Source organism: Charadrius vociferus, unplaced genomic scaffold (assembly GCF_000708025.1).
Source record: "Charadrius vociferus isolate BGI_N301 unplaced genomic scaffold, ASM70802v2 scaffold255, whole genome shotgun sequence".
NCBI lineage: Eukaryota > Metazoa > Chordata > Aves > Charadriiformes > Charadriidae > Charadrius > Charadrius vociferus.
The window spans coordinates 1,550,337-1,578,186 of record NW_009648785.1 but is presented as its reverse complement, the minus strand read 5'-3'; the positions used below and the strand labels follow the sequence as shown (position 1 = coordinate 1,578,186).

Here is a 27,850-nt window from a genome sequence, read left to right as displayed (position 1 = left end):
CTGCTACCTGCAATTACTGATCTACAGCATCTAGGCTAAGCTACCGATAACTGCAGGGCTAGACAGGACATCCAAATCAGGTGATAATACTTTAACATTTTTGTTAGAAGAGTCTATTTTCCTTTCTCCAAAGAGAGAGACAGCTTTAAAGTCATTTGACCCGCACAATACTGATAGTAAAGACTACCAGTCAGCTACAAACACAGGTTCCAGCAGAGATAATCTTCAAAAAGCTAGGATAAATACAGTGGTTTTATGGCATTTTGAATCAAAACAATCTTACTCTTTCTGGAAAAGGAGGAAGGACTCGAGACCTATAGGAGAAGATAGTGTTCCCTGTTCTGTTACACTGTTGGCTCTTCTCAAAGTGAAAGCTGATTTTTCCCAAATTGGTCAATGAATGAAAGGATAACACACAGCGCAGTGGCAAAGGCACTTCTCTGTCACCAACAACCCTGTCAAGCATCAGACAATAGTTTTCTCTTAGCCCTCATGGCAGTTCTCTCCCTTCTGTGTAACTACCAATTTTCTTTGTGTCATCCCTAAAAATGGTTTATCCCTTCCTGACAATGCATCATTACAGAGAACTTTAATTAGCAGGCTGGTAGGCATTCCATGAACAACACCCCTCCCCTCATTTTCACCATGGCATTAATTGCAGTACTTTATGCATGTGCCAGAGGTCTTCCTCACTATTCCTCTTGTCTCAGAGCTAGAAGGCATTAACCCTTTGTGGGGAACCTCACACCTCGCCACGTGCATTGAGCTGGCCAAGATCAGCTTATGGCTGAGACCAGTTGATGGAGACCGACCAACTAGTGTAAAGGATGCTACAATGACGTTGTCTGCAATAGCACGGACTTGAACTCCACCATCCAGAAAATCTTTGCCAGTTGTGTGTGTTCAAGCAAAAGTCTCGGTGACTTCACAGATTTTTTATGAGTGTGAGGACACTGTAACCAAACCCGCTACACAGTATGTTAGCTTACAACAGAAATGGCTGCACGTCCTTTCTTCCCCCATGAACAACCTCATTAGGACTCAAGTTTTAATGGCGCTGGCAGGTTACACTGGGGGGCACGGGGAGGAGTCATTGAAGACAAGGCTCACTTATTTAAAATGGAAATACTAAAACACTACACAGCTGACTGCAGCGATAGTTGCTGATAAGGCTTCATCCTTCAGAGCAGGAGCTGTCACCTAAAAATGGGCTTTAGTGCTTTACTGGCTCCGTGTCGTTCAGCCTTGCACTGTACGTGTCTGAGCCCCACTAAAGAAAAAGGAATAAATTGTTTTCCACAGTCAAAATGTGCAATTTCTTACCCTTTTCTCTATGCAATTGAATTTTACATCCCATTCCAGATGAGAAAAGCCCATCCTCAATTAAATTTATGTATAAAGTAGCAAACCCCTTCCATCCAGATCTTCTTTCTGTTTATCTTAGAGGCAATCAGTGGCAGTGTCTGTGCTGGTTTATGAGAGGAGACAGAAGTGTAAGCCCATATTTTATGATGAAAATGACAGTAGGAGTGACCTTGCTCCAGCACATATTGCTTTTTCGACAGTGTCTAGAGGAGATAATCTAACAGCAGTCTGCAAAGCATCATGTTTCCTTAAATCCTGCTACAGTAATTCAATCATGAGCATATAAAATTAGATGAAAAATAAGGTAACTAGCCTTCTGGGACTGAGTGATTGCAATAAATGTTGCCTCCTGACAGTAAGCATTACATTGTCCTCCTGAAAGAGAGGTTACCTTTCATTATAGCATACTTCTTCTCTCATTTCAGTCTGTGCCAGGTATCACTGCTGTTAAGCATAGTCTGCCAGACAGCAAAAAAATCCTTTAAGACAATTATATGCTGTCTGTAAGGTACCACAGCAGTGAGTAGAAAACTTCCAACTCTTGACCTTTGGGATCAAATGAGCAAAAGACCTTTCTGGCTTTTTAAAAAAAAAAGATATATGTTTTTCCTTTTGATTGCCTTTCATGTAAGTATCACAGAGTACTTTATAAGCATCAGTTGCTTAATCAAATCTTACAAACCTTGCCATCCATTTAGAGAAGTTAAGCTGACCACAGTCGTGTCTGTGTCTCTAAACTCAGTAAAGTTTGCAACTAAAGATCGTAAAGCAAGTTAAAAAAACGGGATATAGTGAAAGTGAGGTACGGTGGAGGTTAGTCTCTAAGTGTCAGTACAGAAACTGTTTTCAAGCCATAACTATGTGCCCATGCATTTGTCCTGCAGACAGCTGAGAAAATACAATTTTTAAAAATTATTAAAGGTGTGATCAGAGTAAAATCAATTATGTTTAGCTACCTTTGAAGATACACATGGGTCTGACCTAAAGCCATACACCAGTTACTACTACAAACACCCACTGTTGTAGGCAGACACAGAGTACACAGCAAGACCAGAGCTCTGCGTGCTTCTATACAACACAGATGGAGAAGAAAGCACCAAACAGCAATAGGTGCTGTCTGCCACTGTCTGGTCATTAACATTGACTCCAACTGTGATTTTTTGGGGGAAGCAGAGGTGGGAACTCCTGGCAGAAGCCCTTTGGCAGCAGATGTTGTGAGACAAACACTTGTCCACTCTGGTGGGCTGCTGCTGCTCTACCTGCTTGTCCAACTGCAGGATAAGTAAGCAGCGCTCCTTGATACATCCCCATTCAAGTAGCTTTCCCATCCATGTGTTATATCTGTATATGAATAAATAGGATTTCCTGCTTATCAAAATATAGTAGAGTACAACTGCTTATGAACAATAAAATAAAACCCTGAGGAAGTGAGGCAAAGCTAAGCTCTGCCTAAGCAGCCTGAGGAGCTTTGGAAAAGGAAGTGTCCTACTAGTGGAACCAAGTGATTCTCCATCAAACCACAACAGCTCTACCCTAGCTGTACGACCAAAGTCTGACGGGGTGATGACTTTAATCCACAAGTCTGCATTTCAGCCAGAACAGATGTTTCCACTGACCCGACCAACATCAGCTGTAACAGGAACCAGAGGAGTTGTCTCTGCTGTAAATGTACCTGTAGTAGATACCTGAAGTTAGACAGATCCAACACAAAAAGTACTCAAAAGAAATGTTGCTCCTCTAAACTGCTTGAAAGCAAGGAAGTTGAAAGACCCCTCATTTTCAGTTATGTAAATAAGGAATAACTTTACCAAATATTATGGACTGATATTTTTATAAAATCATTGAAAATGGAAATCCTACCATGATCTCTGTATTTTCTCATGTATGCATAGTTTGCAAAGATATCTGAATGGAGACACTGATGCTAGCTCCACAGTTCCAGCTGTGCTGTATTTGTGCTACATTGATATTACAGTTTGAGAATTCAGTCATGTATAAGGAAAATTCAGACAAAGATATATTCAGCAGACGTAAACAGATCTATATCTAATGACCTTATAACGGAGGTATTGTTTACAGCAGCTGAGAATCTGACCCACAGTTTGTTATGCAAAAGCATTATTTTGTGTACTTGGATTAATGTACACACTAATAAAACTCATTAATCTCTTCAGGTATATCACTGCAGTATTTTTGCGAATGACACATAATGCAATACAAACGTATCACCTCATAACTGTTGATAAGACCCTTTAGAAACCTTAATCTTGTTATTCACAAGTGTTTCTAATTATGGTAAAACAATTATCTTGGTGCAAAGGAAAAGGACACTGTCTCTAGTAGCTTTTGGCAGCTTTTCTTGAAATGAAAACAAGAAGAAAAATATACAGGGTTTTTCTTGTAAAGAGACAAACTTCATAAACTTAATAACATTTACTACAGAACTGAATGTTTAGTGGGAAATGACACTTCTCTGCATATGTCTGCCATAATTACAGATTCAGAGATTTACATGTAGCCCGTTAATTTCATTAGTCCACTGTACTGCCGATGACATTTCACTGTACTGTATTGCAAGCCATTTTATAGAATACCTATAAATGACCCCAAAATGCAGTCTATCTTCACTCCTTGGGGCAGAACACGTTTTTACAGATGTCCACATCCAGACGTTTTGCTTGGTATCACATTAGTCATTCCACTTCTCCCCTTTATCTTGATTATCCTGGTTATTGCCCATTTTGCCATCTCAAACACTTACTTCTTTAACCTTGGTGTTCACCACAAACAGTTACTGGCACCCGTGGATACTCGCCAGTCAGAGAAGGGGCAGTCCACACACCACCAAACAGGCTGCTGACGTTCAGCAGAGAGAGTACTTAGAGCTCTCTACAACAGCGTACACAACGGCTTACTTGTTTTTTTGGGTTTTTTTTTTAATGCTACACACATGTTGTTCCTGAGCTGTTGAAAATAAGGCATTTCTTGTTGGCTTGTGGCTTTGCAATAGTGGCTTTAGAGGGCGTGAAGCTGTTTGAGCAGCTTCAATCATAGCAGTGGATGACCAATAAGAATAACATTTACCATGGGGGGCTACAATTCAGTTCTGGGTGCATGCATTGCATGTGCAATTTAGGATAATTAAGCAGAACTAAATTGTGTAGGATTAAACGCTATGGGGTTTTGCATCTGTTCTTAACAGAGCTGGAGAAAGCTGACTTTTAGAACTCTTCCTCTGCAATGCCCTCTATCCTTAGCCCTTTGGATACCGTAAGGCATTTTCAACACAAGAAATCTCTGTCAGACCTATAGATTGCTCCAAGCTAAGGCAAATTTATGACGAACGAGCAGTGAAACGCTAGATATTTGGTACTCACATTGTCCATTAGGCAGCTTTCTGCAAACTGCCTTTCCTTGGCAAACTGTTTTTTCATTGTAACTAACTAACCTTGAATCCCACTGCTCACAGTACTGCTACGAGTCGGTGCATTTGGAACTCAGTCCCAGTCACCCACTGTTAATCCCACCTCGCTCGTTTATCTCTCACAAACTTTCTGACATTTTACCTCCTCTCGGTTTTGCTGTTGCTTTAACTTAAGGATGCTTAGAGCGCCTAAAGGAAGGTACTTCTATCTTCAACAGTCAGCTATGCACAAAATAAGGCTGCACATATCCGCTTTTAGTTAAAAATAAAAATACACAAAAGAAAAAAGAATGTTAAGAGCAAAGCTTTAAAAGCAAAGCAACCCAGATATTTATGGCCAGTCTTTCAAAGCTGCCCACAGGTACACAGGATCTCTAAAGATATCAACGCTGGCTCTAAATCCTATCCGTAGGCACAACAACTGCAGTAACAAAACCCAACGTACCTTCACATGTCAGTAGGAAGTATTCCAGATTGTGACTGAAGGATGCACTGAAATAAGTACAGTTTTCAATCAGATCACAAGACAGACACCGCCTGTTGAAGTTCCCATTTGTGCTTGCGCTGAAAAAGTTAATACAAGTCCATGAAGGTCACTGAGCAAATGTTATCTGGAAGCAACATTACTTGAACCTTACTGCACTGTAGAATAAGAACATAAATATAATGTGTCCACCATTAGTAAGAGACAAAGCATTTCCATTTGGTTGAGTTTCAATAGCAGTAATGGCTTTTTTTTTTTGCCTGGATGGAGAATATATAAAAGGATACTGATGTCTTTTTTGCAAGGTGAGGTGGTTATGAAGGAAGGTACAGTTTTTAAAAGAAAATGATGGCTGCAATTCCACAAGAGGAAATCATAACTCGGTGAGCAAAGGCATGAAACAATGGACCAGTATTTCTACACCTACTTTTATTACAACCAACAATAAAGTGCTGAAACTGCTTTATTTAAGTTTCTTACTGGTTGCCTCACTGGTCTGATTTGCCAGAAGCTGCCTCAGAGGCCAAAGCACTTTTTGGGGGTTTAAATAGTTGCTCTTATAACACCCAAGTAGAAAGGAAATATTGGATTTAGGAGTCTGTTTTTGAAGGAAATGTGGCCTGTCCACATGCCCAGAAGTGTTTTGTAAGAGTCTACTGAAAGCTGAACAATGAATTACAGATTATTAATAAATATTAATAAATAAAACTTTGCAGTGCTAGAGCATTTTGAAACTTCAAAATGCTTCAAAAATATTGACTAATAGAACTTCATTACTGTAAAGCAGATGAGTGTTTTGCTACTATTTCAATGCAGAAAGAGATGAGACCGAACAACCTGTTTAGAGCCACAGAGACTGAATTGAGTAGCTCTTGGATTCTTGTTTAGGCTCAGATCATGTCTCTGCCTGAAATCCCGTTTACAGGCTACTAAATCAGACCCAAAAAGGAAAAAAAGCCCAATAAAACACGAACCGAGATCTTTGTCTGATACACGCTGTCAGAACTCCATTGGAGCTCTCGGTGATCACGTGCCAAGTTGGTTCTGAGCTGACACCCTTGGGCTGGGACAAGAGACAGTCAAACTACCCAGCGCAGGAAATCAACTGCCTGAAGTGAGACCAAGATCACTGTGTAATCAACGTAAAGTCAAGGACGTTGACATTTTGGGCATCTCTTTCCATGTTGCCTCTGTGGGGAGGTAAGGCTTATGATGCCCCAAGGTGAGCTGCATGCCAAGATGAGCGAGGGGTTGGCAGCTCTTTGACTCATGCCGGCAGCTCTTGAGCAGCTGTACCTGGACTGTGTTTAAAATGAGATTTTCTTCCCATTTCAATAGAAACAAATGGTCAATGATTTTGATTCTTTTTTTTCTTCAAGAAAAAGAAACACTGAGCTGAGCTACAATCAAAAAACTGTGGAGTGCAGCTAACAGGCATAGAGGTCTCAAAATGAAAAAATGATTCAACTACACATAATTTATTTCACTCTAGTTTCCTTCCTACTGAGGAAAAAAAAGGTATGACATCATGTTAGAGAAGGAAAATGTACTGACTGTCCCTTATCAACTGGTGCTATTACCAGCTCTCCCTCCCTTCGTTGCAGATGCTGAGACGACAGCAGGGGGATTTAGAAGAAAAATAGGACAAATGGAATAATGATTCCAAAATGATTATTTAAAAGTTCGGGTTTCCTCCCCTTTGTAATCTGCTCCCACAATACTTCGCAATAGCAACACTACCAATAGCTTACTGAAAACCAGCCTTTTACCATCATACAGTTACGGAGGATATTAAAGTCATCTGGAATTGCAGAAAAGCATTTGCAAACATAACATATTGTTATTTCTTTTCAATTTTGTAAAGAGGTGAGGTGCTATCAAACCTCCATGAAGACTGCTATCTGGAAGTATAAAATCAGTTTATACCAGTAGTTTATGTAATTCTGAATTCTTTCAAGCATTAAGCAGTTCTGATTTGAAAGTTTTGTGACAGTTTATCAACCTTGAGACCAATATCTCCAATAAAATGAGAAAATTGCTAAATGTAAAACACTTCCAAATGTTAAGCATTTTGTTCACTATTGTTGTGCTGTTCTGTCTCTTCAGTGACACATTGCAACATCTTGCAATGCCATTAAAGACAAACATAAGAAACTTTTCTATCACAACCTCTATGTAAAGATTTGTGGAAATTCAAATGGGAAATTCTGTATGTGAAGTTAGTAAAGCACATACCTGTATAAATGCCGCCTTCTTGGCAAATCTTCTGTGCTGTGGAAATAACTGGGGAAAAAAAAATCAAAAGAAAAGTGTATCATTAGAAGGGTGTTTACAAGTATCTCATACAAAACCATCATTATTCACATAGCCATTTTCCTGATCTTGTAAAGGCAAGGAAAGTTTAAACCAGATTAGAAAAACATACAGAGGGACACAACACTGCAGAGGCTCAAGCAAGTACGTCATAGGCTGCACTGCAGTTAAAAGAAGCATGGAAATGTTTGGGTCCCAGACTGGTCATGTCAGCAGACCAAAAAGGATCAAGTGATTAAATGAAAGACCTTCACATCTTCACCTCAAGCTTTATGGTGCACAATTACTGTTAAACATCTTTCTTTTTTTTCTCTAGAATCAATTTTTACTTCTCTGACCACTTTCTACTCTTTGCCCAGATCGATAGCTAACCGGGGTCTGATATGAAACCCACTGAAACGTCCTCTTTGAAAAAGGGAGTTGCACCTTCAAGGGAGACAGAGTATGAAGCTGAAGAATACTTCATTGCCCTTGTTTTGTGCTGAGGCTGCGGTGAACTCGTTTTCTGGCTAAACAGCAAAAGCCCTGTTGTGCGGTGACAGCTTCTGAAGGTAACAGAGAGGTGCCGCTGGAGGTAGTCAACCTCAGTCCAACGTGCAGGGTCCAGATTGATCCCCCAGAAGCACAATGACAGACCACGGGAGCAAACATAGCATCCATAGGGTGAATAACATGTCAGGTGGGATACTCGGCCCAGTCGATCTGCTTCCAATGAGCTACACTTGCCCAGATGGGACATTTTGATCCCACAAATAGTACGTGGTGTTTTCTGCTTGACTGGACTGTTAAAATGCAAGTAAGGCTTTGGTGCTAGTTTGCTGCTTAACTCTGCCAAATGGTAAAGACCCTCATATCTTACTGAAGTTCTTGGTAATTGAGGGCATTCAAAACCTTGAAGGAGTACTGTGCTTTTAATGGCCATTCAAAGTTTATCATATTCCAGGGGCTTTTTACTCAGCTGTTCAGTGCCCTTAAGAAAATGAGAGGTGAGAGTCTTGTATCCACCTGCAACTTTGCCAGGAAAGGAATCTATATGGTATTTGATTCCAGAAAACCTTCCTAACATTTTGTTATGTAATTTCTTGAAACATATTTTAAAAAGTAAACATTTACAGAAGTTATTTTACAAGCACAAAGGAAATGTGTGAAGAAGGGTGGGTTGCTTTTTTGGTATTCTAACTAAATACTTTTTCTCTAATGCACTGATAGTTTTGCGAGTCAATAATTTTTTTTTTTCTAAAACTGGCTATCTAAGTGGTCAACGAAAATAGACTTCAGAGGTTAATATCGCAAGTTGCAGCAGGTGAAATCACTCCTCTACACAAACGTATTTAATAGTCACAGAAAGAAAGGTTTGAACTATATAGAGAAAACCAAAATAAGACAAGACATATGGAATGGTGGGAGAGGCTAAGCCAAAATGGAGACAGCTTCTCCTGCTGCCTTATCCCCATCTCCTTATGCTTATACATTTCAGATGCATACACAACACCATTGGACCTCACCCTATAGTCCAGGGCAAAGCAAGGGAAGACTAATTTGTCAGGCCAAAGTTTACTTACATTTTATGCCTCTTTTCATCATACGCCAATATCTTTGTCACATCCCAGTCGCCAGATGTAATAGACTGTAAGTTATCACTGCTACTATTGGGCTGCCGGAAAGAAAAGAGTATTAGATTTCTTTATTCTTAAAAGAAGATAGCTGAGCAAAGCTTCTCTGCTGAAAAAGGGAGCTCTTTTGACTCCATTACCTATTAAAAATAAACCACACGTGTGCAATTTCCGCCCCTCCCCCTGCTATTTCTGTGAATCTGCAGCCATAGAAATAATAGAGTCAGAATCATCTTAACCGTAACTCATCTGAAGATAATGGGATGAATTCATCACAGAACAGCTTCAAACCCCTTCTTCTAATCCAGTGTGCCCATGAGCTTGTGATTAATCCTTTATGGCAGTACAGGGATTTACTTATTTATGCACAAATAAAAAGGCATTAAAAAAAAACAAAACAAAGCAATGTATTTTTTGGAAAGAGGCAGTTGGTTGACCTTTTTATTTTAATTATCTCATTTGGAAATTCATGTTTTCTTATGCCCAATAAACCATGATCGAAGGTTTTGTTTTATGCACAAGACCCACATTCTACATTTGCCCCTTCCTGTATGAGCACAGATACTACTTTTTATTGCTTTCTACTGCAGGTGAGACCCAAAGCAGCGGCAGTGAGTGACTCACCTGTGATGATGACATGGCGATGTGGTAGAACTTCCCGCGTCCCCCCTGGGGAATGGCTCGGACGAAGAAAAACTTCCGACCGTCCTTGGAAAAAATTGGCTCTTCATTCTGTAAGCGCCAAATTTAAGGGTTGTATTACTGTTAATTTATTGTATTTAAAATCGCTCAGCACTGCAAAACCCTGTGAAATTAATTCACATTGAAATAGAGAGTGCTCATTAACAGCAATCTGAGGTAAACAAAACACCCACAGAAAACTGGAGAAAGTTTTGAAAATGATTTCCTCTGTGCTCTTGGGAAAGCAGATACCTTTCAGCTGTGGGAAGCCAGGGAGACAGGCGGTAAGGAGAGTCCCTTGGCTATAAAGTGAATTCCCATTCGCAATGCAAAAAGTACACATATACAGCTGACTGCTTGGGGCAGTTGGAATAAGGCCTTTAGAAATGGTTTGAACCTCATTGGCACAAGTATGACAAACCTTGTTTGCTCTGCTGGAAGAACTGATGTATTCCTGTCCTCGAGGAAACACAACTAACAGCATCTAACTGCTGTCTTTTCCTGCTCTCTTACAAATGCTTATTTCACTGAATTATTTACTAAGAGGAGGATATCTTGCAAAACTGTCTTTGACACAGAGCTCCCAGGTGAACATGGTGATTGACTTTTATTGGGTGACTAGAACTTTCAACCAGAGACAGAAGAGCCTCAGCAGAAGGAAATCAAACACCACATGTAGCTAACAAGCACTTCCTGGAAAAAGTCTTTGTTTTCTTTTTGTACAGGAACCCCGAGGCGCATGGAAAGTCTCCACTGCAGGAGATGGTTGAACAGCAGATTACACAGGAAAGCAGAAGGATAGTCCATATGGTGTGACACAGAAGCACTGTACCAAGGGAACTGGCTAGTTGAAGCTCCTCTGCTCTGCATCTTGAATAGTTGGTTCTAAAACAAGATCTGAACCTCTCCTGAACCCTTCCTGTGATATCAAGCTTTTCTGGGGACCAGCTGTGCCCTGCCTGCCCCAGCCCCAAGCTCCATGGAGCTTCATGGATCCTTCTGCGTCAAGGGAAGTCAACAGGGACACTGTCGCTCAGCCTCTTCTGGGTCACCCTTCGGTTCAGTGTTTATCAAACACCCCAGCTTTCTGCTCAGCACACGTCAAGATACCACACTGAACCAGCAAGAACTTGACTGTACATGGAGACTCATGGCTAATGCAAACACCCACAGCAAAGAAATAAACATATTTTTTTTCTCATAATCTAACACATTTTTCTTACTGTATGTTTCTTTGCTTCCAGTTCTTTACCGATTAATTCTATTCCATTATTTATCAGATTTGTAAACACTGTATTAGGTGTTCAAACTGTTCGGCTTTCCTTTTACTTTCCCCTGCTTAGGTTTTCAGTATATTTTAAAGTATGCCCGTTTACAGTTTGTTGCAGTTCTATGAAATAATGGTTTCATTTGTTTCTGACATTGCTCTGGAACTTGAAACATGAAACTCTATATTATGCCTTTCACGACAGGAGAAACTTCATTGAAAAACAACTGTGATAACTTGGGCAAACCTTCTGCTCAAGGGGCTTTCCTTTACTGAGGTAAATAGCAATGAGTTCACCCTACATTTCTATATCTGTGCTTACTGCATTATATATTCCAGCAATATGTCTCTGCCAAGGGAGAGCAGGCGTTGTGCAGATTAGTTTGAGGTTCATTCCGTTACGGGGGAAGGAGGTACACAGCGCGGATGACAGATGCGAGGCTTCAGCACTCGGCCGACATTCTGAGACAGCCTGTTTGCATGTTCCTGTTGCCGGAAAGACAACACATTCATACAACCAGAACTTTAAGATCTTGACAGAGATGGTGACTTATCCCGGATGGCAAATGAGGGGGGACGTCAGGCTGAAAGGCGTTTGGAGCAGGATTTTATACTGTTGGGAGCTACACTGGGCGTGCAATTAAAATATTCCGCATGTGATACAAAAGTTTGAGCCTTTGGCTGACTATTATTCACTGAATGCCCAAAACACTAGAACAGAAGAGCACTCCTTGAAAATGATAGGAGATTACCAGTTTAATGCTGTTAAAAGAAAGTACTTTTCCCATGCAGCAGGTAGGGAATTTCTGGAAGTTTTTGCCCCAGGAGGCTTATGGGAGCAGTTGGTGTCACAAAGTGCAAGATGGGATTGAACAAACTCATGATTCATCAATAGGTACTAAAGGCAATAGATGTGGAAATCGTCTCAAATGTCTCTAATATAAGAGGACTGGACTGCAGAAGGCAGCCAGCTCACGCGCTGTCCTGAAATACCATCAGCTCCTGTGACTGCTGAAGACAGAATGATGGAGCAGAAGAAGCAGCGGTGAGGCCCAGTCGGGCACTTCTTAAGTCCTTATGGCTCTTCTGGTCTTTTTGCTCGGCTAGATCTCTGTATTTAGACAAATGAATTCTACTCAAACAGTCAATGCCAATTTCCAGAAATCCTCTGCTTGGTGGAGATGAAGGACAAAGCTGTCCTCATGTCAGCTACACATAGCAATAACTCAGTGCTCTCAAGACCCAGGTATAAAGGAAAAAAAAAACCCAGTAAGGTAACTCTTGTATGCTTCCACAGCAGCTTAAATTTAAGCTTAAATCTGACTCGGTAAGTGTTGGTCCCTGATCCCATGTGCCTTTTTGGGACCTGTGTGAACAGACAGTGGCCTGGTTCAGGAAGCAGATCTACCCAGAGCTGCTCTGTAGGTATTTATTCTTTCAGGGAAATGTCCCAATACTTTTAAGTCTCAAAGGGAATAGCTCTGATAAAAAGATAGGTGTGACATAAATCTTTTTAACTCTTTGCAATTTGGTAAACAGTTAATTGAAAGCCAACGAAGTATTATAAGTGTTCATCAGCATTACTGTGACAATGAAGTCAACTCCTTTTCTGGGCACAGCGGGGAGATCTCTTTCCATCCCCTGCCACACTCAACCCATGGGGCAATGCTGAGTTTCATCCTCCATCCCTGTCCCCACGCTCATCTGTGGTTGGGTGCACCACACGAACGGCCATCTCTGAAGCCAGGAACCTGCCATCAAAATACAGGGTCACCAGCTGGAAAGGAGAGAAGCCCATGCCTCTGGGTATCAATCCCCTCCACTGGATGAAATCAAGACTCTTCATTTAAGTGCCACAGACACTGTAATCACAAGCTGCTTTGTTAGCTCTGGCAAATGAATTTGGGTATTTGAACTACGGGGCTTAGAGTCCTATTTCTGCTTCCTCCTTTGTCTTTAGGGCAACTTCAGGTCAGCTATGGGGTTGTTACATGACAAAAGAGCTTTACAGGGTGAAACAGTCAGTTCTGTTTGTAAAGTTCTCTGAGCTCTGTTTTTATTTAAAAGAATATAATTTCATACTGCCTATTAACGACATGTGAGAGAATCATTACTGGGTTATCATGCTGTCAGTTTTAAGACAAAGCAGTTCTAAAAGCAAAACGATGCGAGGTTTTCAAAATTTCAACCTTTGACAGAGTGAAAGTCTTTATTTTCAGACTGGGGTGATGTGAAACACTAGGGAAATAGGAGGACTGGAAAGAAAAACTCAGCCCAAAGGAACTGTTATCAGGGGAGGCCAGCCAGCCTACGTAGGAGTTTTTGGAGGTTATATGTCTCTAAAGAATTTTGTGGTAATCTCCTGGTCCTTCCAACATCAATGTCAAAGCCCACAGCCTTTGATGGAGTTGCAATTGCACCCTGGTTTATAATTAAATTTGCTCAGGCCACATTCACAATTAAATAAATAAGCCAATTAAAATGCCAGTAAAGTTTATCTTCAGCAGGTGCTCAGAAATTGTCTTATTTCTCCCTTGCTGACTCTTTGTCTTTATATGACCATCACTGGCACCATCAGGAAATGGCTTTTTCACAAAAATGGAAACAAAATTGTTTATAGCTATAATTACTGTTTCAAAGAATTCGTATATTTAAGCAAAAGTATGAGTAAAGTTCAAGCTGGCTTTTATGCTCAGAAGTACACAAGCAAATATATAAATAAAAGCTGTAAAAAATTCTAAAATCCCTAGACAGCTTCAGTGAACATGCACCTGTTCTTATTTGTGCAAAATGTTTGAAAATTCTGGTCATATCATTTGACAAGGAGTGACAGACACTTTCTAGCAAAACTTGCATAAATATTGTGTATTTCTCACTATACTTTGAGTAATTTATCCTATTTTTCAGCTACACAGACAGTGACACCAGTATTTCTTTTTGCCTGTGTTGGAGAGAGGCTCTCCAAAGTTTTTTAACTTGAATAAAATTAATTCATGAGCCCAGAAGGGAACACAAGATCATCTACTATGACACAGACTACTAAATCTAACTGAGATATTACTACAACAACAACATTCAAATTCATCAGTCGTATGCCCCATCTCAGAACTCCCAGTATTTCAGACAGCTGAAAAAAGCCAACCCTGTCATCCTTGGAGACTCCCTCATGTCCCTTATGAGTATCGTCTGATACTGATGTTTTTCTCTCCTTGTCTCCTGCTCCCAGTCTACCGTGAAGTTTGCCCCTATTCCAGGAAGATCAGATGTACTTAAACTCCCAAGAAAAAGGTAAAGCTGTTGTATCATTTCCAAATCAGGCGCATGGAGTACTCTGAAGGAATATTTTACATAAGGAGGCAAGCAGCTATATTCCTTGGTCCTATTGATTTGAAATTGGGGTACTTCTCAATAAAGGTCTGGTCAGAGGAGCATACAGAACAAGCTGGCCAACCAAGGCAGTGTGCGTCTTCTTCAGGGTGGGCTGAATCATGCTTATGGTCCATTGACTACTGTGTGACCACACTGCTCACCATACTGGCTGTCTACAGAGGGGAACTGGGCACCTCTATTAAAATGTCTCAACCAAGGAGTCTTCATCTTGAGCTGAGCCACATTCCTGAGCTCCTTCAGTAGCCACCTAATGTGAAATTCGGCTCCTCCTTAAAGAGGTTAGAGGACTGGCACTGGCATTTAACGTTTTCACATCATTCTCATAGTCAGACACAAATGCCCTGAAAATAACTTTCTAGTTATTTAGATTAATGTGTCATAGAGTAAAAGGTAAATATAGAAAATACAATTATCCTAGTAATCATACATTTGGTCAAAACTAGAATTTTAAGTAATTTTGTTGTCAGAAATACAGGCGACAGAGCTCTGTAATCTGTCAGACTCTTACAAAAGCTTTTCAAGAGTACTACCAAATGTCTCTGAAGTCCATAGCAAATGTTAGCTTAGTTTAGTACTGATGTCTCACTCATTTGGCTGTAATGAACATTCTTCTCTAACCTCAAACTAAGTACATCATGTTCGGAGATGCAGTAAAACAAACTATATTTCCTTGGAGCACACCTGTTAGAGACTGACAGATCATTTACTACAGTTACTCAGGACAAAGCACCATCTTTTAATGCTTGTCCATGTAGTAGGGAAATGACTAAAGAACACAGCAGTGTAAAAACTCAAGTTCTACTACACTGCACTAATGGAAATCCCAGTAAATAGCAGTGAAAGGATTAAAACTGTCTTGGGATTAATAAAATAAATGAATCCTGTGAAGTACTTATTTATTTATTTATTTTAAAGATACAAAATACGAACAATTTAATGTTCTCTTGACCTGGCTTGTCTTTGAAGCTTTTGTTTTCTACTCAAGCCAAGACTGCCTTTATGAATGCAAAGAATACTTCAGCAGCTTTTTTACTGTATACCTGAGCATACCAGCAAAAGATTATTTGAAATGCTTGGAGCACAAAATCTATTTCCTCTGTAAAATCATTTTTTATGTGGATCAGACATAGCCCGTTGCTGTAGGACAGCCGCTGGAATGGAGGAGAGCATTGTTCTTGCTGTGAACTGATGCACTCCAGTTTCTACAGGCTCTTGGATCCTTTGAACAAGGTATGACAAAAATGTGAGATGCTTTATATTTGGACTTGGAAAAATATAGTACAAGATCTTTATCTGATGTGCTACTCCCTGTCTGGCATTCATACATCCCATGAAAAACAGTTCAGTATTGTGGCTGAATTGCTATCAGCAGCTTCTCTCTAAAGAACAGCTTAATCAAATCTGAGGTCACTTCACAACCTGATTGCTGGGGAAGGATTATTAATGATCTTCCAGAGATTTACATGCTGGAAATCTACAAGTTTTATACAGATACATGTTGAAAAAAACCCCTTTTCTGAAAGAAAAAAAAATAAAAATCCCAGAAATCAAAACTTCTTGGGGGTTTAAACATTCTATCTTATTTTCTATTTCTTTTTTTTTTTTGGGGGGGGGGGAGCTAGGGGGTGGCGGTATTTTCATCTTTGTTTTATTTGATTTGGGGGGTGGGAGCACATAGCCAGACAAAGTAATAGTATTATGCACAAGTTACATTGTCAGAAGAATTACATGACACAGACGTCTGTTAAAACAGAAATTTAGACTGCATCAGGTAGTTTCTCCCCATTCTGTGCTCATTGTTTTAATTGCTCCAGCATCAATTTAATTTTATTTTTCACCTTTCCTACATTTAGCTGCTGAGTAACATAGATAATTTTCTCAAATTTAGCTTAAATGACTTAAAAGTCCTATCTGCATTATTTTACCTCTAAATGGACATAGGCACTTTTAATAAAATGACCTTTGATCTTCTGTTTTCAACAGTGGACTTCTTTCTTGTCTAGAAGACAAGAAAGCAACCGCTGTACTGCTTCAAATCATCACTAGTCTCAAAGCGGGGTATGATGGACTGCCTCTGAGGCTGACGAGTCTCACACAGATGCTGTCAATGGGTCCATCAGCATCAGCTTTTCATCTCTTTTAAATCCAAGTAAATTGCAGGCTAAGAACTATGGGACCTATCAGAGAAGATGGCATCTTCTTAGAATCATAGGATAGTTTAGGTTGGAAGAGGCCTTAAAGATCACCTAGTTCCAACCCCCCTGCCATGGGCAAGGACACTTCCCACTAGACCAGGTTGTCCAAAGCCCCACCCAGCCTGGACTTGAACACCTCCAGGGATGGGGCATCTACAACTTCTCTGGGCAATTTGTTCCAGTGCCTCATAATCCTCATTGTGAAAAATTTCTTCCTAATATCTAATCTAAATCTGTCCTCTTTCAGTTTGAAGCCATTACCTCTTGTCCTATCACTACATGCACTTGTAAAAAGTCCCTTCCCAGCTCTCCTGTAGGCCCCCTTCAGATACTGGAAAGCTGCTACTTGTTTATTACCGAGAAACTCTTTTTTACAATATGAATCATGTTATCTTCCAAGTACCTTTCTCAGGTCTGGAAATCAGTTTTTCTCTTCGGAGAGAAAATCAATGAAACAAAAAACCTACCAAAAACTTGACCGCAAGGAGAAGCTCACTATTACCTGTCTGTGCAGCCAGCCTTCACTTTCATCTTCATGTTTCTAAAACAAAACAAGATCATTAAATACCATAGTTTGCATGTATTACATTTTACTTATCAGTGCAGGAAGCAGTTAGATTGAATACGAAAAGTTCTGCAGAAGCACAAAGAGACTGTTTAAATATCTGCTTCAGGAGTATAATCCAGTGACTGCTCTCCTTGTCTCTCCTCTCTGATGAATAAGCATGCACTCATTCAAGAAAGCATGTTACCCATACAGGTAAAACATATATAATCCACAAGATATATTATTCCCCAAAGAAATAAAGTTTGTTATGAAATAAATAAAGGTTGCAATGAAAGTTGTTAAGAAAAGACTCTGCACTGTGCTCTATGCACAGTATTGCATTATTTTTTCAAGGGACAGATATATCAAAACACTTTTCTGCTATGGAAACACCTATGCCAGTTTAAAAGATGGTATCTGCTAATGCTTACACAGGTTATGTCAATAAGCCATTTACATTAGTGTGTCTATAGGAGGGATTAATTAAGTACAATTAAAATGTGGGTACATAAGCACGAGCCATTTTTAATGCCATTAAATATGTAGAATCATAGAATACTTAAGTTGGAAAAGACTTTTAAGATCACTGAGTCCAACTGTAAACCTAACGCTGCCAAGTCTACCACTAATTCGTGTCCCTCAGTGCCGCATCTACACATCTTTTACATACCTCCAGGGATGGTGACTCCACCACTGCCCTGGGCAGCCTGTTCCAGTGCTTGACAACCCTTTCAACGTGTAGGTGTGCTTGTGCATGTATATAGCTATTTCAAGACAAGTAATCACTCTCTTAAACATGCACGCACACACACACAGAGTGTTCCTGCCTTTCTAGGGGGTGTAAAAAAAAAAGGTAAATATCGCAGCCGTTGTTAATATTCTCTGTCTTCCTAAATAAATGTGTGCCAGCTGATTTGTTGCCAGGTAAGATAACTGAAATACTTTGTCCTTGTGTGAGTTATGGAAACCGATGGCAAGCGACCATTTGGCTCATCTCTCCTACCTTTGTGCAGACTCCCGTGGTGGCGTCGCACAGCGTCAGGATAGACACGTTCTGGGCCCTGTTCAGCCAGTTTACTGCCACCTTCGTGCTGGTTGCCCATTTAACCATGGTTATGTAGTAGTCCCTGCAAACACAGACGTAGGTAAAACAAATCACAACACTGACATCCTAATGAATTGCCACACGGCAGAGCAGTCGGAGGCTGCTGCAGGCAAATGGTCCAGGATAGATCTCTGGTTATTAAGAATGCTGTGTCTTGATGTCCCTAGGCTTCCTTACGTACGGATTTCAACCCCTAAAAATGACACTTTTAGGGCTGTGCAGGTGTTTTATCTGCCACTTCTGAAAGTCATTTTCAGAGAAGAGACGAATACTGAGATAAAGAATCTTTCAAGCTATTTCGTCTTCCAAGAAGGACTGAAATGCCTGGAGCTACAAATTTATGCACAGGTGGAAAAGAAATTGCAAACAATTTCCATTCCGAGCGCACTAACTGGCTGACTCAGACCCATCACTGCCAATGGTTGGATTCTTTATGCTTATGAAGAGTTAATGACATCTAAATATGCCTACTGCACACCAAAATAGCCATGAGTGTTGCATTAAAAGGAAAATAGCAAGAAGGATAGAGTTTAGAGAGACACAGGGTTTCTGCAGAGCAGATGCAGCTGGTTGCCATAAAGACGTCAGCAGAGATGTGACAGTTTGTACTGGCAAAACCGCCGTCCCACGTTCCCTGTACCATCCTCTACTGCCAGCAATAGTCAGGTTGCGATAATACTTGAGTAAATCACCAGTATGGGTTGCACAGTCCCATAATCAATATCTTGAGGAAAAGTCCTGCCCAATAGTGAGCTATGGAACAACTTAGGCTGGGCTGGGCTGGAAAATACAGGATCATGAATAAATACACCGATGGTTGGCTTCTCAGAGCCACTCTGCGGTGGTACTCACAGACGTCCACCTCTGCAGCAATTCAGGGCTTCATCGCTTTATCTGTAGGGTAAAAACCTGGCTGAGCTGACAAAGCCAGTGATGTTATAATATACTGCTGGACTATGTGGGCCAAAGACACCCTTAAATTATAATACGACTTTTCACAGCATACAGTCTATAAAAAATTTATTAGTTCATTTGTTTGCTATAAAATATGTATAAGGAATTGTTGCTCTCATTGGAATTAATGTGCTGTGTCACTGGAGAGTACTTTGTGTTCTGGCAAGCGCTAGTGCATATACTGAAGAGAAAGGGCAAAAGCAACAAAGGCACGTTTGCCTAGCAAAATAACAAGTTGGAAATTGATTTTGTTGTTTTCAGTAATATTTAGTGCCTGAATTTGGCTGGGGAAAAATAGCAAAAGACCTCGACAGTTGCATTCACTGCACTGGAAGGAAGGACATTTCCAGGTGAGACAACAGCAGTCAGAAAATTCAGTGCCTGAAATAAAATTGTAATTTTACTCTTTATCAGCAACAGCATAGGCCCTAAGAGGAAATAAACAACAAAGCAAAATTAAACTGTATAACCATCTCTTCTTTCTCCCCAAAATTAACTGAGCAGATTCAGTCTCCCGGAAAAGGAATGTGAATTTAGTACATACTGTGGCTTGGAGCATTTTTTCCATAAATCCAATTTAAAGTTTGAAGGACATATATTCAGTTTTTACATCCCTCTCGCTGTTTGAACAAAGGAGCCATAGTTCTTTCTCAGGAGCTTTTAATTATGATTTTAAGTCAAACATTATCTTCCCTGCCACCCTAGAGATGGGCACAGAGTCTCAGTTTCTCTCTGAAGCCTCTCCCAGCCATCACGGGTACTCCAGCCAGCAGACAACTGCAGATGCTTGTATAGCTATTATCCTCATCTCAGAGTAGTGTGGAGTCTTTAATTCACTTCACATTGCTTCTGCAGGACAACCAAGTTTTACGTTTCCTATTTCGCAGAGGAAAATGAGACAATAAGGTGTGATTCATCTCAGTTAATTTTAAACATCTGCAGCTGCACTGGTAGAGCAGCCAGTGGAGAGAAATGGGGAGTCAGTGCATGTCCCAAGCTCTCTTTGCCTGACCTGAACCAGATTTTATATGAAGCTGATTTAAGGAGAACCTATTTTTTCCTATAGAGCAATATCTAGACCAGCAGGTACCTGACCACTTCGTGTGTAGACATCCACACCAGAGCAGGTTACACCCTCCCAAAGGGAGGGAATAACTTGTCTGAGCCCCTTCAGGAAGGGTGCAGTTATGCTGAGCTTTGCAATGTATTTCCCCATCCCAGTAAAGACGTTGGTGGTTGGGTTTGCAATCATCTGAGACTGGTTACTGTGCAGCGCCCTTATTCATACCCTACCTTGGCTGCTTTCTAGAGGTATGAATCTAAAATATGAGAGATGAATCTACAATAGGAATACTTAAAATATGACAACAGTAATAAAGCCATAAACACCACAAAGAACAGATGATGTTATATTATGTGGCCAAGTGACAGCCAGCAGCCCAGCCTGTGGTCCCTGGGGCAGAGCCGGCTCCTGCCTCGCATCCAGACTCCAGTTGTCTGAGTTTTTCCATTATTTATTTGTTCATGACCTATGCAACGGCCAGTGATGATTTCTGCACTCAGAGGAGATAACGTCTTTCTTCAATTTCCCACCTGGCATGCAAATATGACTTGAGAAGTAAGTTGGATCATGGTCTAATTTTGACTACCTGCTGATGGAACTCTTGAGGTCCAATAGTTTCCACCAAAATAAAAAATCGCCTGTCAGGCATTAAATGTTTTAATACCTTTTTTCCCCTACAATTTTCACCCCTTCCCTTCACTTTCTTTTTCTCACAGAAAAACACAGCTCTGGAGAAAATTTGGCAAAAATATTCAGAATTACAGATTTTTAACAAGGAAAAATTATCAAAATTGTACATTTCCCCCCAAAATCTGTTTTCCCATCATCAGCTGTGTTTGTTGTTTTGGGTGTTGGGTTTTTTTTAACTGAAAAATATCCCAATTCTGTGGAAAATTTCTGACTTCCTTTAACTCTGAAAGAATAAAGACCCTGGCATATCTCCACTTTATTCTCAGCTTTATTAATTGCACTAAACCACTTTGCTCCAGATAGAAAGAAGACCAAGAAGTTCCGCTCTGTCCATATATCATCTGCATGAACAGATTGAGCACATTGAAATGCTTCAGATGGGAACGCTCTGCTTGAAGATCCTTATCACCAGCTTCCCCTGCCTCGTTGAAACTCCCTTCTCTAACTAACTGTACGGTACCTCCCCCTTGCCTATTTTAATGAAATGTTATCACACTAATCCTCTCATTTCAGAAAACATATGCATAATGAAAATGCACCCCTATTGCTCTGGCAACACTACTTATACCATGCCCTAGGGATGGAAATTGCCATGGCTTTGATGAAATGTACAGAGACGAATTAATTATGATATATTTTGCATCATTTTACAATATTGATTGCAACCAAATAAATCACAGCCACCCATAACCACATAGGACAAATTTATTAACAACACTTGGATCTTGCAGTCTGAAGTTATTACGATAATTAAAACATTTCTGAGTCTCTCTGTTTACAGAGTATGCAAGCAACAGAAAAATGATATTGTCCAGGAACTGCACTTCTGCTATTGTGATGGGGATACTGTGATCCTGAATGGCTGCCTGCTGTATGCAGATCTGAAGTTGTTTTTTTGGAAGGCAAAGGCTCTTATGCCCATTTCATTTGGTCACAGGTCATACATGGTTTGTTGTGTAAAGGGATTTGGAGTATTTTAGAGTTAGAGTTTTAGAGTTATTCAGTGAAAACATGTTCTGAGGCTGACACTGGCTTTCCTAGCAATGCAAGGCAACTCTCACCAGAAACAATCCCACTGGTTTAGTATCCTCTCACCAGATGACTACACAGCCTATCCACAGGCCTTATCTATTTCCCATGCATAACGACTATCACCCCTGCACCCTGCCCTGCCCTCCAAGCTGCCTCTGTGCTGTACCTCTATCTCTGTTGGCACTGCAATTGCAGATCCAGCAATCTAATTTAGCAATCAGGAAAAAAAGGTGAGCACGCAGATTGGTTGGACGTTCCTACAAGAAGAAGTGATGTGCCTGGGAAGGATCATCTTGCAGCATTACATTTGGAGGGGTCACTCTGCATAGTTTAGATGCAGAAGCAGAGTCTGATTTCTCTTGGCCTGCTATAAAGTTATTTCAAGTTTAAATCAAAGTTACTGAAATCTGGATTTGGATTCTAAACTCCAAGCTTTGCAGGGAGGTGTGCCGCCCTGCATTATCTAAAGCTGCTTCTCTCCTCAACAACGTGATCTTCCTTGCAAGTGTTCCCAGACCCACAAAGGTAGCTCAGGCTTTGACCACGTGCTGAAGTCCCAGCCAAACTTTTAAACTCTTGCTGAATGCAGACTTAAGCACTTGCTTAATTGGAAATGGGTGTCTAAGTAGTTGGCTGAGTTGCAGGCCAACTTCTAAAATACACTTGCCCTAAAAACAGCAAAGAACTTTCTTTTCTATTTTTAATGAAGCCTGCGCAATGTATTTGCAGAATGTCTGCCTGGTTTCATTCCCGTGTTCATGTCATGAAGCAGTGAGCTCGTGTCTGTTGTGTTACAGGGCTGCCATGCTTCTGCTTCATGGTCTTCACACAGGGTGCGGACAATATTCCCTGTACAATGCCTGTGATGACATTTAACATGAATGTGTCAGTGATTTGGGGACATTCTGCAAAGTTCTCTAGAAATAACTTTACGTTGAAGTTAGTCTGGGTCACAGCGATTTCAAGTCAAAACCTAATAATTTTTTTTTCTATGAAAATACATGTAAGAAGAAAAATAATTTGGAAGATTTTAAATAGATTGACACAAAATGAAACTCCTTGATAGTGGCTGTAAAAGGACTGTAAAATGATCTTGAAAAAACTCAAGGACTGATTTAAATCCCTGACAGAAACGGGGTCCAGCATCCCAGGGCAAGAAAGCACCTACCTCATTCTTTGGTCATCGGGGGGAGTCATTTCCAGGTCATGGGTGGGCCCGTTCAGACCAATCACATGCAAAGAAATAGTTGGATTTTCCATTCCAGCCTGGATTTTAAAATAAGCATAAATTACCATCTCTTGTACAACACAGAATGGTTTTGATTTGTTACACCCCCATGGATTATAACGATGCTTTCCCATTGTATGGGGTTACGGACTGGACTGCTGCTGTTGGCCATGAGAAAACTGCAACTGTAGTGATGTGGCAACGAGATGTGGAGAAGGTGGTAGGCACAACCAAGGGGTAATTTTACTTAGAACACCTCTAGCCTTTGTAAAAAACGCTACCTTTCCTGGCAACTAGAAATACTGCTATTTTACATATCTTTTGATAAAAGCTTGTCTAACAGGATCACGGTAGATACAGGAAAATATTGACACATTTTGTATTGTAGGAAACGGCATCCCCTGCTGCACCACTTACCTTCCACAAAACCTGCATATATGTGGATATCTCCCCTGTTAAATTATGGTTCAATTTGGACCAGTGGGTGAGGTCTTAGGTAATAATTAGCGCATAAAGCGAGACACCCAGAAGAAATGACTGCAGCACAGTGCACTTCTGCACTGTCTTATAGTAGAACATGACAGCAATAGTGGCAGCAGCGTATGGATAGCGGCAGAGTCCTGCGCTGGTGCTGTGCACCCGCTGCAGCACTGCTCGACAGCTCTCTGCAATCAAGGAGAGACTGCTCTTAAGTCTTTTCTCTCTTTCACTGTGTTCTTTGTACTGCTCAGGCACAACACGGCTCCGAAACCAGGCTGGCTCCTCTGATGTTAGGTCATCCTGGATATTCTAAGGAAGCCCAAATACTACATCTTCCTTCTATATAAATGGAAATGTATCTAAATGTAGTAATGCCGGCTTCCAAACTCTCAGACACCTACCTAGCACGGAAGCACAATTGCTTTTGTATGGGTACAAAGCAAGAACTTTTAAATTTTATTTTCATTCTATTTAGAATGACTAACACTTGAATCAGAAAAGTGCAATTTTACAAATGGAACTAAAGAGTAATGAAGACCACATTCACTGGGGAACAGCTGATGTTCTCTTAGATCTGTTTATTTTCATTACTTATCAATGTGCACTATTATACAGTCTCCTGTCTAAGCCTACTGGAATTTTTTTTTTCTTTTGATAGAACAACAGGACTGTTTGTTTCATTTTCCCTTACCTTTGGATAATGATACGTTTTAACAGTAGGGTAAAGGCTGCCAGTGTATACCGGGATCTCCATGGTAGGGACTCGGGAGGCGTTAATTGTTGCATATGCTAACCTGGTGCCATCAGGAGACCACCAATGAGCAATATGAGTCTTCAAGATCTCCTCTAATTAAAAAAAAAAAAAAAAAGAAAAAAGAAAAAAAAGAGAGAGAATAGAAAAAAAGACTATTAGATGTAAATTACTAGCTAGCAATAAATGAAACGGCGTAGATATGAAAGTCCCAGTCTAATCACAGCACTGGGAAGATACCACAGGAATACCAATTAAAAATACTCTTTAAATTATAGCATATACACAAATGAACACAATTGAGAACAATTACTCTGACTATATACTTTATTAAGCATAATCACCTTCTCAAGAAACATCAAATTATTCATACTAGTACACATACTCATGACAGCATAAAAGCCTCTGCTGCTCCTACTATGTGTCCTGTACATAGATACGTGACCATATATACAAGGACGCGTTGGCAGAGCTGGAGTTCCCACCTGCCCAATGGCAACATAGCTGAGGGGCCCTCGGGGGTAGAGGAGAACTGCAGGGACTGAGATTTAGTCCTCCTCCGTAAAAAGTTCACAAAGTCACACCAGACACCTATCAATGGATTCAAAGAGTGTTCATACTTAGATACAAGTGTTTCAGCTACAATTTAAATCCTCCTAAGCTCTGTTGCCACTTGGGAATAAACAAAAAAATAGCAATTTTCTATAGATGATGCAGTGCTGGAACTTTGTAACGCTTTACAAGAGACCAGGCTTTAGGGTCTGTGGCTTGGATACCATCTTGGCTTTTATCCCTATTTCATTTTTTAAATAACTTACACAAAGTAATTTTCAATAAATAGCCAGAGACTGATCCTTTTTACCACCAAATTTTGGGATTACAGATATTTTGGTGACCTGAATAATGTAGTTGCTATTGAAAAGGCACTCAGAAAGATGCCAACACAAACACGTCAGAGTTCAACTAAGGAAGGAGAAAACAGGATTGCCATCACAAGAAATTATTTTGAAGGCTGGCAGAACCTAATTCTCATTAAATAAAAATTCAAAGAACTTCTAATTTCTAATACTTTTTCTTATATTTTACCATCCTCCACTGAAAAGATGATTTCAGCTTATAGATATCCAGAAAAGCTATAAAATTCACTCTTTGTCCAAAATGTCTCCAGTTACTGACATTTGGAAGACACTAACTTGGCTTTTTAAGCCTCCCATTTTGCAAACGGCAATAATGTAATCCATTTTCATTAAGAGGCTTAATATCATATGAGTCATTCCTATTTAAACCATAGCAGAAGGACTTGCATATGCTGTACAGATTGATGGGCAGGAAGACAGGTCTCATTACTTTAATGTGAGAAGAATTAAAGAGGCTGCAGAATGTTTCTAAGCCTTCATCACTGAAGTCCTGCTACACTAGTCCAAGCAGCTCCAACATCTGCTGTTATCGCTGGTCATTGCAAAAAAAAAAAAAACCCCCAAAAAAAAAGAGGATTTTCAGGGTTCAGACCCATCATGTTTGTACACCACCCTATGATGACCCCTTGATCCAACCAGAATGTCCCTCTGGTCTGAAGCATAGAAACACACCAGAGACTGTTTTATTTCTTTTCAAAAAATCTTGGATGAGTCATCCTTGGAGAACAGACAGACAATTATATTCATCATAGAGCAAATGAACACCTCTGTTAACCCAGACTTGCATATGGCTTGAGACAAAACTTAAGGTAACATTAGATAGGGTGCAAGGGAAAATCACCCTTGATAGTTACGCCTTCGACAAATAACAAATTAATTAATCAATACTTAATGGAAACACTCAAGTGAGGTTTCAGAAAGATGTCCAGGAATTCTCAAATATTACATGGGAAAGCATGTCTGGCAAATTTGCTTTGCTGCATTGTACCACCTGTTGTGCGTACATTTAAAAGATGCTGCTTTTGACTTTTATATTGGTTGCTCATTAAGGAGATAATTAAAAGCATAAAGGAAAAGGAGTAAAAATGGATGGCAGATGAATCCTTGACATTTTAACATTAATTAGGAACGATTTTATTCAGCAAACATTTTCTCCAGGATCTCAGACTTAATGAAGCAGTTCTGCTGAAGGTCACACGCCAAGAAAGGTTTTAGTGCAGGTTTTGTGGTCCTCTGTTAATGAGATTTAATTGCGTGAACCTTTGCCTTGAAACAAAGCCAGGACCTTGCCATTATTAGAGAGATCAGTTAGTTTTAGCAAACTAGAGAACATTCTTATGAAATATAAAATGCGTTAATACCATAAAGTTTCAGCTGAAAATAAAATGCAATGTGCAGACAATTTGTTCCTGGTGACACTTTATTCTTTGCGCTTGCATTTACCATGTGCTCCGAAAATCAGTTGCAGTCAATACTCCTGGGTCTTCCTAAAGTCAGTTCAGAACCCACTTCACATATATGAGAAAAGAAGCTCTCCTTAAACACCAAAGCCCCCCTCCACACACACCTCATGACCTCCTAGCTAAGAGCATAAAGTGGTAATTGATCAAAACTTTCGCTCTCTTCCTCAAACCTTGCAGTCGCTGGGTGGCACATGATGTGGGGATGCTGGGAGTGAGCTGCGGAGATTCCTCAGTCAGTTGCTGGTGGCTCTGTGCTGCTTCTTTCTCCACAGCTCAGCTTGCCAGCCATCTCACTGGGGCATGCAAACCCTAAAAATAGTGAGAATGAAGTGTGCAGTTGCCTTAATGGAAGACGGTCTCTGACACTGTCTGTTCTGACTTGGTGGCTGGGTTCAAGAGCAGCGTCTGGGGCAAGTCAATGCTTATTCCCCGTAGAACATTCCGTATCGAACCACTCTGAGACAGCTAGATGACCTTGCTTATAAGTAGTGAGTCTTTGGTGGGCACAAGTATTAGCCAGCTGGTAATCCAGTGAAATGTTTGTGCTCAAGGAGTATGTGTATTTCAATCCCTCTTCTAGCTGAGTAAGTCTCAATTGAATGATCATTTCAAAGCTGTGTAAAACAGAGAGTCTTCTAAGTCAGCAGACCCTCAGGAGGAGCATCTGAAGTTCTAAATCAGAGTATATTCAGTGACAACTGGGTAAATATCCCTTTTAGAGACTTTAATATCACTGGATGAGAAAAGAAACTGAGGGCAATAACAGAGGTTTGATGAGAGGAATCTTCCCTGATTTGAATTAAAGGTTGCTGCCATTCAACACGCTATGTAGGTGGTAGTCTTTGGTATCAAGACCTGAGTAGCATCCAGAAGGAATCAGGCTGCCCT

The 27,850-nt window shown here is 40.4% G+C and overlaps 1 protein-coding gene across 1 annotated transcript in view; it reads right to left on the bottom strand.

The window, feature by feature from the left end:
• DPP6 (dipeptidyl-peptidase 6) overlaps positions 1-27,850 on the bottom strand; it is a 261,890-nt gene that overhangs the window by 30,895 nt on the left and 203,145 nt on the right. The window contains exons 9-16 of the mRNA XM_009886773.1: positions 24,523-24,677; positions 23,292-23,389; positions 18,283-18,406; positions 17,235-17,273; positions 9,824-9,931; positions 9,149-9,240; positions 7,509-7,556; positions 5,235-5,353 (exon numbers count right to left, since the gene is read on the bottom strand). Coding sequence (XP_009885075.1) covers positions 5,235-5,353; positions 7,509-7,556; positions 9,149-9,240; positions 9,824-9,931; positions 17,235-17,273; positions 18,283-18,406; positions 23,292-23,389; positions 24,523-24,677 — 783 coding nt within the window. The remainder of the gene's footprint in view (positions 1-5,234; positions 5,354-7,508; positions 7,557-9,148; positions 9,241-9,823; positions 9,932-17,234; positions 17,274-18,282; positions 18,407-23,291; positions 23,390-24,522; positions 24,678-27,850) is intronic.